A 13039-nucleotide genomic window follows, 5' to 3' on the forward strand; every position below is an offset into this window, starting at 1 on the left:
TTTCGATGTCTAAGTATTTGTTGAAATGGACCAATTTTAATTTGAACTTTGAATCAAACTTTGATTTATTGATGGGAAAATAATTGTGAAAATATAGTAGCTACACCTCGTTGTATATTTTCGATCAATACATGCTTGATATTCTTTTTGAATTTCTTTATGGACAGCCTATTCAAGAGACTTTATTTATATATTAGTAAAAAGGTATAATGTATTGAATATTAACTACACAAGTCAACACTCATGTAAATCTAGTTATTCTATCTTGTTTTACTTTACCTATGCCGTGTTTCTTGAAAAGAAATGTCAAAATCCCCAATGGTGCAGATGCACTTATCAACTTTGTATGAAAACGGATCATTTCCTGAAGGTGATACGGAAATACTGACACAAATATCTGAAGCAGTAGCTACCGCATGTCCATAGTCAGAATACAGCGGAATCCCAGTTTTTGTGCGGTAGTTGTAATCAACACCACTGCAAATTACTTTTAAGCCAATTCTGATAAGATAGAATATATATATATATGTGTGTGTGTAGATAGACAGATAAAAAAGATAAAAAGAAAGAAAGAAAGAGATAAATACATCAGTTTCATAATCTCTTAAACCTTACTTACATTTCATAGACAACTTTGCTATAATGTTTGTGTTGTTCAGACTGGGGTTGTGTAGTGTCTGGCCATGCTTTTGGTGGAACTGCAATATCCATGTCTATTTCCTTCATTTTAATAGACTTTGGAAATGCTTCGGAGAGGTTAAGCTGAATGTTCTGTAGTATGTATTCATAGTCCTCCGAAGATCTGTTTGCAGATAAAGAAAAAAAAGTTTTATATCAGCTTTCAAATGTGAAGAAATCATAATATTAACATGTACCCTTTAACTCTTGGAATATTTAAAACCTTGTTTTTTTCCAGACTGATTGATATACAATCACCAGAAATATAAATATAAGTATACATTTTTCAAAATTATATATAAAGATATATATATTCCTTTATATGAAAATCTCAACTTAACTGGCTATTGAAAGCAAGCTTGGCAGCTTCATATTGGGCCGTATTGAAGGCCGCGCAGCTTTGGGAATTATTCCAAAACACTAGTTTTCCCAACTGCTTTGAATAATGGGAAACAGTGGGTGAGAAACCTCCAGGAAAGGGACTGATTAGATTTTCAACATAATAGACTGCTTTCTGTGCCAATGCATGTCTCGAGCCATTTGCATAAACAATGATGGCTCCAAGGTAGTGAAAGAAAGATGCTAAAATACAATAATACATATAATTGGAAGATTTTTTGTTAACTCGATTAAAAACCAAATTACTACAGTTAATTATACTTTACCTCCATCTTTATTACCGTTCTTGAAATCTTGCCAAAAATCACAGACACCATTAATTACACTATCAGGAATCCGAACGCTTTTCAATACTCTGGCCAGATTTTCAATATCGGACTGTTTGCTAGTTTGACCGGTAAACTGTTTCAAGATCGCAAATTTCTCGCTCGTTTCTACGGTCCATTTCTCTTTAGGGTCGTCAATTGCACGTACAATCCTAAACATGCACTCCACGAGACATTCAATGGCTTCTAGAGTCGGTTGGTCCTCTAGCCAGTCAATAACAGACTGTCCTTGTTGGGCCCAAAGAGCAAGGCATTTCTCGGATCTTTGTTGGTCTAAGATTAATGGTGATCTATCAACTATTGAACTATTCTTTATATCGATATCGCCATTGTTGCTGAGCTTAATGTCTGTTATGTTTTGTTCGCCATTGGACTTCATGGACTCATCAGGAGACTTGGATTTTGTATTAGGGCCATCGATTTCATCTAGTATTGTATGCATCAGAAAGACACATTCCCCGAGAAATAAAGTCAAATATGGGGCGTTTGTAAGTCTCTGTAGAAAAATCCAGCTTTGAGGACCAAACTCAATCTCCTTGAACCACGATTCTGTTTGATTGAAGATAGAGTTAGCTAGCTAGCTTTCTTTCTTTTTCTCTTTCTTTGTTAAGCAATATTGCCTTTGACAAATGGTATCTGATCTGATTGATTCAAAACAAGTCCTCGGTACACACGTTGCCAGATTGAGGCATCGTCCATAATCTGGCGCTTATCATGCAAAGCAACTTCCCAAGTTTCTTCAAGTTTTTTAAAAAGGCTCATAAAGTCTACAGAAGAATCCACAGAAGAATCCTTTGCTGGACTGTTCTGGGTTGTGCTTCCACTTGTTTGTAAGGTGTCACTCATTTCTGTACATTAAATTTATAAGTATAAACGACTGCCAGTAATATTATAAGCGATATTTTTTCTGTACAATTCTTATATTAACATAAGCTACAATATAATCTCTCACATTTTGAATAAGTAGGTATTAAAAGGAAGAAAGAGAGTATATAGAAAGAGAGGTATAGAAAAGCTTTATAGCCTCAATTGCTTTATATCTTATTTAACATACTACTTTTTGAATCATATATATATATATATCTGTTAATCACTGATAGTATCTCTTTTGAAAGTAAAGGAGTAATAGCTATAAAGTGATAAATTGACATTATTTTATCACGAGTATTTTTTTGATTCTTTCTTTTTTGGAAGTTTTTGAATGTAAGAATAATATTAATAATAAAAAAGGATTGGGGAATGAATGTAGAATATTTACGTATGAGTTTCAGAATTAACTATATATTTTTCGCATAAACAGAAAATAAAGTTAATCTGATTAAGCTTGTTTATGTTTTACAAAGCCATTGTTTTGGGCACAGAGACTTCCACGGTTGGGGACAGAGTTTCCAGAGTCTGAGGCGCGGCGGGTATTTTGTACTTTGTGTCTTGGTTGATTTGATCAAACAAGGTCTTTACTTGAGCAGGGTCATTGATGCCATAAAAGAATGTTGTACTATCGTCTTGAGGAGTACGCAAGGATCCGTCTGAACGTTCAAAATGCCATGAACGGTCCATGCCATTTGCAAATTCAGACGCATTGACCTTCCATGTCAATTTTGGGTGGTCTTTTTGAATGGCCGACCAAAGGTTGTCTGTAACATTATTGAGTACTGCAGTCTTACTGGCCAGGAATTTCTCGAGAACTGCAGGTTTGGAAGGGTCATTGAGGTCTTGACCGATGATTGCAAGTACCTGTCCGGGCTCATCGGTGTATATCGTCACCTTCTGACGCTGTTGCAGAGATTGGAGATAACTTGCCACAGATTGTTCATGGCGTTTGATGGTCAAATCTTCTGCTTCCATAATGCGACGAAGTTTATCAGGGTCTACTTGTTTGAGGCTGTCGTATTTGAAGAGCTTGTGGCCTCGGCGAATCAGGGTTCCTGCACCAGAGTCAGTGAAGAGTTCTTTGTGCAGATTGCTGGCTGACAATATGGCAACAGAAGATGATCGAGGGAGATTTTCAAGAAGCTCTTTGCATTGTGTCAACTTGAGCTTTGTACCATAACGCACCCAAGGTTCTTTAAGTAAATCCTCGTATTCCTGTGCACCAAAATAATAAGAGTAATATTAATATAGTTTTATATAAATAGATATAAATTTTTACTTAAATATAAAAAAAACGCCACCATCTTGTGTAGCAGACCACAAAGGTATTAATATATTAATGCATTAATATATACTTTACCTCGTCTAAGTTGATCACGTCTAGCTTTTCTCCGGTTACACCATGATACAATCCATTCTTTTCGTTCAAAAAGACGATCTTGAGTGGTTCAATTACGGTGGCCAACTCGGCTGCGGCTACGTCTGCATTCACGTTAAGAAACTGGCCATCTGGAGTTTCAGCAAGTGAAGTCAGGATTGGTAAAGCACCTGCACGGATAGCAGACTCGATGGGTTCTTTGTTTACTCCAGTAATCTTGCCAACATATCCATATGTGCTCTTGTCCAGATAATCGGCCATAAATACGCCACTTGGGATAGGGCGTGCGCGTGTACCGAGTCTCTCGAGTGCATCAACCAGCTTGAGATTCTCGGCCATGAATACCTTGCGGGCAATTTCGAGTGTGTTGGCATCAGTGATACGAATTCCTCCTTCATATTGTGGTTCAACCCCGGCCTTTTCGAGCAAGTCGTTCATTTGAGGGCCAGCCCCGTGGAGAACAATAGGAGAAAGGCCAACTCGGTTGAGGAATGTCAGTGCTGAAGCCAGAGTTTCGAGCTCCTCTGTCAATACAGCACCTCCAACCTTGATCACAGCAAACTTTTGGGATTCTACAGAGGAAAAGTGACGGAGATACTGCTCAACCTCTTTTCGTGAACCAATGTTGTAAAGTAGCTTGACAATAGTCTCCTAATATAAGGACGTTGTCCATTGTATTAGTAAGACTCTTTAGATTGGTAAGATAGAAATTATTTACTTTTTCTGACACTGCACTAGATGCACTTTTGCTGTACAGTCGTGTGTGTTTGGATGAACTATTCGATCTGGACACACCGTAGCACCCCAAGGATGTTGCTCTGGTTGCCAGTGTAGTTTTTCCAAGACGCAAGGAGGCCACAAGTGGTAAACTTTTTACAAGAGAATTCATTGTAAAGGTGAAGGTGAAAGGTTGAATGAAAAATGAAAAAATTCAAAAATTCAGAAATTCAAACAAAAATAAAAAGAAAGACGGCCTGTGTTGGGTGGTAATTGTTGTCAAAAGAAAGGCAATATGAGACAAATTAGAAGGGAATAATGCTACTTGTGGCAGTACTTGTGACTTTGTATTTCTATAATGATTATTTCACAAGACAATTGTTTTAATATTAACTCTTTTATAAGTGTGTGTGTTTGTGGGGGGTGTGAAGTTGTCAATAATAATAAAAAAATAATTAAAAAAAAAGGCAGTCGTAAATGACTCAATATGAAGCTTTTTTTTTTTGGTAACAAATATTTGCGCCATTTCAAAGTCGATAATCCAATTCACAGTGAAAATCGCGCCTTTATTAAACTCATAAAAAAAAATAGCGCGTAATACACACGTAACAAATATATATATTCTTATTTAGGTATGTTTGAAAAAGACAATATCTTACACTTCACACCAAAGTTACATTAAAGAGCATCTCATACTGTCTATAGATAAACAATGATATATATTTCGCAACAAGCTGTCAGAGTTTGTTTTTGCTTAAAGGCATTATTGCTATTCATAAATACAAATCTTGAGAAATAGATACATTTTGGACATCTCTCATTCAACGATTAGAAGCATCATTAATAAATGAGAACAAACTAGAGCGACTGACCCCAAAACACATAGGTCAGGGATACTAAGGAAACTAGGCGCCACAAGTACCATTGTACTTTATTTGAATATAACACGTAATCCATTTGAGAATTATGACTATCAACCAAATAACTCGCTATTTGCTGCCGGTGTAAATTTTATAGAGAGACAATCATCAATTATAATCCGCCCAAGCATTTCTGCTTCTTATTATCCAGTGATTATACTGAAGTTTGCACTGAAGCAGATAAATAATAGGTTGTTTTGGACAAGAGTCAGAACCAATATGTCAGTTGAGGTCTCGACTAAAATGATGTGGTCAGATTAATCTGGATGACAAATGCCACTGGTTTTGACCCATTTGTGGTCCATGACTTATTGCAAAACTTGTATAAAGTGTTTCTAAGTTAATCTTGCATTTCAAGACTACCCTTGAAATGCTAAACCAGAAACTTGAACCAAGGATCATATTGTAATTTAACAATGATCGACAAATATATTTTATTTTTGGAGAATTGTTTTTAAATGTCAGCCAAAATTTATATAAAGGACTGTGTCTAACAGAGTGTTTACTGGCCAGCACTGGATATTTATTCTGCCAAGTTTTGGTACATTTCTCATAAAAAATTATCCGTAGTGCAGAACTTCATATTTTTGTTATTGTTTTTGCTGTTGTTGGAAAAGTACAATAAAGCAAAATCATCCCCTTATTGCTACGACATAATTTATTCCAAACACTCAAATACATATCTACTGAACACTTTCTGGACCTCATTTCTTTGGTGTCCTATATAAAGTAAAAATGAATTAGCTATCATATATATGTATATATCATAATAATACAAACGGTTTTTTAGTGGCGCACACAGTTGATGGATAACAAGAAGTGCTATGGACATCCAATAAGCCTAACCCAAAAGTTAATATAATGAATTAATAGACTCATACACACACACACACATATATATATATATATATATATATATATAGTTCACTTGCTAGGTTGATGGTGGTGCTTGTTTTTTTTGATCTTTGGGAAACAGTCGTGCATGATTTTAATCAATTCAATTCGAGTAATCAATAAGTGTAGATATTCAAAGAACTAAAGAGAGAGAGAAAGAGAGACAGATAAAGCTAGAATATACACATCGTCTCTCGACTGAATATTTTATACATCTTTTATTTTCTTACTTTTTTTTTTCTTTATTCGTTGTTCTTTGTCATTCTTAGTAAGCTATCAGCCAAGTTGTCGAAAGACAAATATAACGATTACTTATTTCTGGACTGATTTCTGAACAACATTTGGACAAAGCGTACTTTGATATCATGTACATGTATGCACACGGTATTGTTAATATCGAATTCCATTTTTATTTGGCTAATAATTTACAGTGCCTTTTTTCTTTATAAATTCTTTTTTTTTGGGTAAGAGTTTGATGTCTAGGTTCTTCGTAGCTTTTTTTTCAAGTCTATTGTCCCTTATAAATCATCCACAGCATCCAAAGCCTTTTTGAACATGGCCAGCAGACGCTCCTTTCCCTCAAGACCAACACTAACACGTACAAGATGCTTGGGAACACCGAACTTTTCTGCCCAGTCAAGTTCTGTAAAATGGGCCAATATGGTGTAAGGACTGGCGAGTGTAAAGTTGGTACCGAGTGAAGGACCTTTTGCACATCCAAGGTTATCATAGAATTGAGCAGCATGTTTTTCACTCTTCAAGATAATAGAAAAGAGACCGCCATATCCACCATCCGGAGTCTTGACCGCATCATAGTTTTCTCTACAAGTATACTTTGGATAAAATATAGAGACAACTGTAATTTATATCCACAGACAAGCACAAGAACACCAGTTATCATTAGCCCCAATAAAGAAAGATGCTGTTAGTATTATTGATAGTATTAATTGTTTATATTTACCCTTGGGGTGCTTGATCAAAAAATCGCACAGAGTCTCAGCATCAATATTGATAGACTTTGCTCTTTCTTTAAATGTACGCGAGTTTCTCTCCAAAAACACAGCATCTTCGGCCCATACAATATCTTCATAATCATTTGCAAGTTCTTTTTTCAACTTGTCATAGAATTGGCGGTTAGGGTTCAGAATCATACTACACAAATCAGTAGTCCTATCAGAACGATGCTATTTCTTTTAGAGATATCCATATTAATCAATACTACCTTCCACCCATAACATTGCTGTCTCCTGAGAACACTTTTGTAAGACTGCTCACAGCCATGTCGGCCCATTCAAGAACTCCAACATTGCAGAAGTTGCCAATAGTTTCATCAACAACAATGAAAAAATTATAAGCGTCAGCCAACTGTCTCAATCTCTTGAGGTTGGGGGACTTTAGAAGAGGGTTCGAAGGCAGCTCACAGAAGAGACTGAGAATACGCTCGCCGCCTTTGAGTCTCTCTTCAAGTTCATCGATGTTGTGGTCTTCACCAATTCCATAAAAGTAGCAACCAGCACCAAACTTTTGCAAAATCTTGAGTGTATCTGTGTAAGGGAAGCTAATAGAATAGAAGAAAATAAAATAAAATTCAACTAATTGTCGATCTTTTAGAGCTGTCAAACAAAAAAGTATTACCCAAAGCACACGCTCTTTAAAGATTGGTCCCCGACTGCCAATGCAAGACGATGTGCGTGAAAGATGGCACTCATACCACAAGGGAACAAGTACACATCTTCCTCTGATACACCACGAATACCACGAGCACCTTTCAATTGACGTTGATGCTGAAGATCTTCAGCTGTAGTCTGTGAAAATTGTTCCATCATCTCTCCGGATTCTGCTTCTGTGAGAACACCGGCAATGCGGCGGCGAAGGGCACGTTTGGCCCGATCGGCATAGATGACAGGCAGGTTGCGGCCGTATCTCTCCTCAACATATGCAGAATGTTCTGCCTCGCATGTTTCTTCCTTTGTCTCTTTTTTTAATTGTGCTTCGATATTGTGAGGATGTGATGCACGGACGTAGCGACGGTTGCCACGTTTAGGTTCATACATGGCTGACGAATTTTGAGAGCTAGCAATAGAATCGTTTGCATCAAGAATACGAAGGCAATACTCGGCCATTCGAGAGGAAACATTATCTCCTGCATGTTGCCAGAATTGCTTGGCTACCGGAAATGCATCCTTGGGAAAGAGGACAATGTACATAGGGACTCGTTGAAGCTCGCTTGTCTCATCCACAGATGCGATTTCGAATTCGGCAATACGTATCAGCCCGGATGTCTGCTGTGCTGGTAGATAGGTACGCTTCATAAAGTTGCGACACCGCTCAGCTACCTTACGGGAAGGAAATAACATGCCGGCTTCGGTTGGCTTACCGAATTTCTGGACGAGGCGTGTGCATAACTAGAACAGAAAAAAAGGCATGATAAATGTGCTGCCCCGGTATTTTCTAGGTGTTTTTTACCTTTTGAATAAAGGGATGAATGAAGAAGCGAGGATAGCCGCATTCCATCTTTGATGTCACTCTTGGATCGCCTTGTTCATAATAGACATTGTCTTGCCATGTCGGGAACATCACAGAAACAGCATGTGGAGTGTGAGCTGGAATAGCAGAACCGACTGTGGTTGGTGGCTCTGGTAGGCATACCATGATAATGTTGACTATGCTTGTGGAAAGAAAGACGAGCACAAGAGAGAAAGAAAAAGCGTATAAGAGGTCTTCACAATATGACTCATGGTAGATAGCTGGTGACTGCGACAAGAAATGGTATTCATGCGTTTCAACTCCGTTGGGTTTTGAGTGTGCTTGGTTACACGGATGGCGTCTTTTAGAGATGGAAGTTTATTACTGATGGAAGATCTACATTTAATTGGCACTTTTCCTTGGTTGATAAAATCGTGCTTGTTATTTATTTATTTTTCTGAAAAATAAATAGTAAAATTCAAGTTCAAATTCAAGCTTTGTTTACATTGTGTATATATTATTTCTATCCCTGTCTTTGACTACGAAAATAAAGACATTAAACTAATCAGGCAAAGAAATGTTTGATATAAGAAACAGTAATAGTAACAACAAAATAGACGATAAAAAGAGCCTTTGCCATAGAATACATCGAGTAACATTGTCTAATTTGAGAATCATATATGCTCTGCTGCTCCTTCAACTTAAAGGATTCAGTAATACCTAGTGCTCTGACATTGGAGACCTTTCCATTAACCATATCCAGGCTACTAGTACATTTTCCTTCTTAATGAACTGCTCTCAGATGAGCGGCAAGATCCGAAAAATCAAAACCAGCATTATCAGCCAGGATGGTGGGTATCTCGCGGAGTACTTTTCCAATATTCAGCTATAATAGCTTTTTTTCAGAAGTTTTGAAAACGACCTCATAAACAGTTTTTGTCATTAGCACCTCAAAATAGATATTATCATGCACAGACCGTCATTTATTGAGAATATGAATAGTAGCAGAGAGAACAGCATCAAGTGAGTGCTCATCTTCGTCCAAAACTCACATAGCTACCTAACAAAGAACGACTGTGCAAGCCTCACAAACGATAACATCGCTAGAAAATTTCAATTTACATAGCAATTGATGCTATGAGCCTTGATTTTGTCAACCGAAACTTTTAGTGGTGTCTACACACACACACACACCAAATATCTTGATCTTGTCTGTGTCCGTGGCTGATTTGTAAAAGTTTATTACAGTACCTTTTCTGCAGCGATCCCAATAGCAATATATTTTAAAATGGTGAATTCGTCATTGGGTACAATAATATCTCATGTAGCTGCTGACTGCAGACTTTTGTCCTGTTCGAACTTGTTGGCAATATATTTTGTTAGAAATTTGAAAAATGAGCGTATTTCTAAGCAAATAAAAGAAAGAAAGAAAGAAAGAAAAAAGCGAAATAGTTATCGATTAACCCTACCTTTGGGCTCCAGTGTAATTTTAACAAGGCTTCTACATATTATGACAATAATAAAGGAAGACCAGAGAAAAAGTGTAACAGAACGTTGAACAATACATTATTCACTACTCAAAAAAAATGTATTTCTACCAGGTATCTATTCTCTGCTTTTTTTTTCTAGGGTTGTCTTGAAAGGTTTGTATATGTATTAACAACCATACCAAGTTATCAAGTAGCTTTTTAGACATCTTTTATCCAAGATACTTTCCTTGACAAATCTTCTGTAGATCGATATTAAGCACAATTTACTATTTCATGATAAATAAACGAAAACTTGTCGAATTAAAGCGACAGACAGACTAATATTTCTGACATCAAAAAAATAGAATCCTTGTAGCTTGATTTCGGCGTACGTTTTTGCTGCTGTTGGAAACTATTAATGTATCCTCCAATTGTACCCCTTTGTAAATCTATAGGGTGTTTTTTGATGATTAACAAGTTACATAGTAGTTACTTGCGTTATGCAAAAGATTTTCTCGGATAATCTTGACAAAAATAAAATACACAGTTTATTATATACAAATAGATATTATGATTATTTGGCTTCAATATGACAGTCAGCTACATAACCGCATTTTATCTTTGTGTAGCCATAAACACAATTCCTTTTCCAATTGACCTTTTTCTTATTTACTTGGTCAAGGTAAAAGTTGGTTTTTAGAGCGTTCTCTTTCTTCCTCTCAAATTCAGCAAAGAACTTTCCAACACGTGAACCTTGCGATTTGGAGAATGCTTTCATAGTACAACTTCTCTCTCTGTAGAACCAGTGATAGCGTGCCTTGATATGCGGGAGCCCAATAGAAACCGGAGAATTTGAAGGTTCATTGTCGTCTTTTGGAGGCATGTCATTAACCGGATGAGTGATGACCGTAATATCGATATTTTCATTACACACTTCATTCTCTTTTATAATAAATTCTGTATTTCGGATGAGTAACGACTTGAAACGGGTATAGGTCATGTCGATAAAATTACATCCTGTTGTTGAAGAAATCGAGCCAAATACTTTTGTGTTTACGAGGTCCAACACATTAAGCTCTCTACAGTGGAATGATAGATAACGAAGCACATCCGATACAATCTGTGATCGAAATATTTTTAATGATTGTAGTGCGTGTCTCTTTGGATTGCTGAACGTAATTGAATCAATCTCGACGTGAGCTTTTTTGAGGCCTAATGATTTTAAGCAAGGTGTTTTGTCGAGGAGGAGGTCAAGCTTGAATGACACGAGCGCGGTATCGAGTTTTAGATGAACCAAGTTACAAGTGGTGCCAACTATTTCATTTAGGTCTATAGGAATTGCATCATTGTAATCGTATTCAATGGAAACGCTTTCCAGGGTGTTTGAAAACTGTTGCAAGCATAGTTTCATAATGTCGATGCTCAAACCTTCAAGCTCTTCGGATGAGTACGAGGTGTTGGATAATTTGCGTGCGATAAGGGATATGTTCTTTAACGGTATCTGACAGGGCGCTATCATGTCCCAAAAAAGTAGGTATTCTTTACGTGGGCAATTGTAGTTTCCAATGTTTACGGTTTTCAGATGCTGGAAAGGGTGGGACACGTGTTTGAATAAAGTTATTATGCTGTCCCTTTGTCTCTCGAGTTCGGGTTCGCAGTTGGATGTTGAGAAATTGAGGGTACGTATATTAGGGTATTTGCGGGCAAAATAGCACAGCCACCTGTGATCTGTGCTTTTAGTGTTTATGCCGAATAAAGTCATCTTATTAGCTGGTGATATTTTGGTTATACGGGTAAGATCGGTTTCAGAAAGAGGTAATAAATCTGAGCTTAGTTCCAGACGATTGAGATGTAATAAATGTGTATGTATTGTTTCGAGGTCGTTTAAAGTGAATGTTAACCGTGTGGGATCCAAAGGTCCGCGAACAATCTTCAAATATGTCAGCAGAGGTAAACGTAAAATAATTTCAAGGTATGCGTTCTCGGCGTCTGGTATTCGTTCGTCACCCAGATTTATAGATAGTTCCCTCAATAATCTCCAAAGGTACCAATCTGCAGTGATTCCAAAATTTACGGAGCTCAGACTATCTGCTCCGACATGAAGATACTTGATATTCTGAAATTTATATTGTAGGGTATAAAGTTGCTCGTCGGATAGGTCCATGTTTTGGCGCAAGGTTAGGAATCGTAAAAGGTGACTAGTATCTTGTTTTGGTGTTTCATTTCCCTTGGGTATTTCAAACATCTCGTGTAATTGGTATTTGTTGCAAATGATCAAGTCAGAGTGCATGGACTCCTGAAACGGTATGCGCCATGTTTTGCATACAAGAGAGCAAGATCCTTTGTCTTTTAGAGCAAGAAAGGGTGGGATATTGCTGATTAATTCTTGAGGAAATTCGGATAGAAGCATATTGAAGAGTAAAATGGGTTTGTAATGTGCGAGGAATCAATATGCTATCAAAGCCATTTTTAAATATCTTTATAGGTTTGAAAAAATAAAATTTCAGTTTTACAAAAATAAAATGAAATAAAGAAAAGAGGCGTAGTCCATTGTAGGACAGAAGAGCACAATCCGCAGCAGATTATTAAAAGAAAGCAAAAAAAAAAAGCTAAAAATGAAGTACAATATAACACAAAAGAAAATATACATATGGAATAAAAGTTAATGAAGTAAAGGAAACCAAGTTCAATATTATAGTTTTTGTTTGACGGATAATGTTTTAGCTGTTTTATGATTGTATTTAGCTGAATATGCATTTAAATACATTTGCACAAAGCAAGTACACAAGAATATTAAGCCGTGTAACAACATACTGAGACAAGCAGTGTCATTATGAGTAATCGATAGTAACTTACATTACATCCGCAGTACTCTATTATACTATACTAAATTGTAGATATCTCAGGTACCTCTTGCAAAAC

General features: G+C 36.7%; 4 protein-coding genes across 4 annotated transcripts; all 4 read right to left on the reverse strand.

Moving 5' to 3' along the window:
• Positions 1-65: 65 nt before the first annotated feature.
• PHYBLDRAFT_160955 (hypothetical protein) lies at positions 66-2249 on the reverse strand (the record flags this gene model as incomplete). The annotated part of the gene is made up of 6 exons (XM_018434321.1): positions 66-180; positions 280-501; positions 620-802; positions 1020-1260; positions 1344-1952; positions 2078-2249. The coding sequence occupies 6 exons, from the start codon at positions 2247-2249 to the stop codon at positions 66-68; spliced, it is 1542 nt and encodes a 513-aa protein (XP_018298345.1).
• A 594-nt stretch (positions 2250-2843) lies between these two features.
• Positions 2844-4302, reverse strand: PHYBLDRAFT_87361 (hypothetical protein; the record flags this gene model as incomplete). The annotated part of the gene is made up of 2 exons (XM_018443661.1): positions 2844-3488; positions 3634-4302. Coding segments are annotated over 2 exons (1314 nt in total), but the record flags the coding sequence as incomplete, so codon positions are not given.
• Positions 4303-6571: 2269 nt separating this feature from the next.
• On the reverse strand, positions 6572-8834 carry PHYBLDRAFT_129059 (hypothetical protein; the record flags this gene model as incomplete). Its single annotated transcript, XM_018429259.1, has 5 exons — positions 6572-7038; positions 7144-7334; positions 7405-7740; positions 7818-8587; positions 8649-8834. The coding sequence occupies 5 exons, from the start codon at positions 8832-8834 to the stop codon at positions 6701-6703; spliced, it is 1821 nt and encodes a 606-aa protein (XP_018298347.1). The 3' UTR covers positions 6572-6700.
• Positions 8835-10644: 1810 nt separating this feature from the next.
• On the reverse strand, positions 10645-12527 carry PHYBLDRAFT_178537 (hypothetical protein; the record flags this gene model as incomplete). The annotated part of the gene is made up of 1 exon (XM_018437999.1): positions 10645-12527. One exon carries the CDS (start codon positions 12525-12527, stop codon positions 10692-10694), a length of 1836 nt encoding a protein of 611 aa, XP_018298348.1. The 3' UTR covers positions 10645-10691.
• Between the last annotated feature and the right edge of the window lie 512 nt (positions 12528-13039).

Source organism: Phycomyces blakesleeanus (genome assembly GCF_001638985.1).
Source record: "Phycomyces blakesleeanus NRRL 1555(-) unplaced genomic scaffold PHYBLscaffold_1, whole genome shotgun sequence".
Taxonomy (NCBI): Eukaryota; Fungi; Mucoromycota; class Mucoromycetes; order Mucorales; family Phycomycetaceae; genus Phycomyces; species Phycomyces blakesleeanus.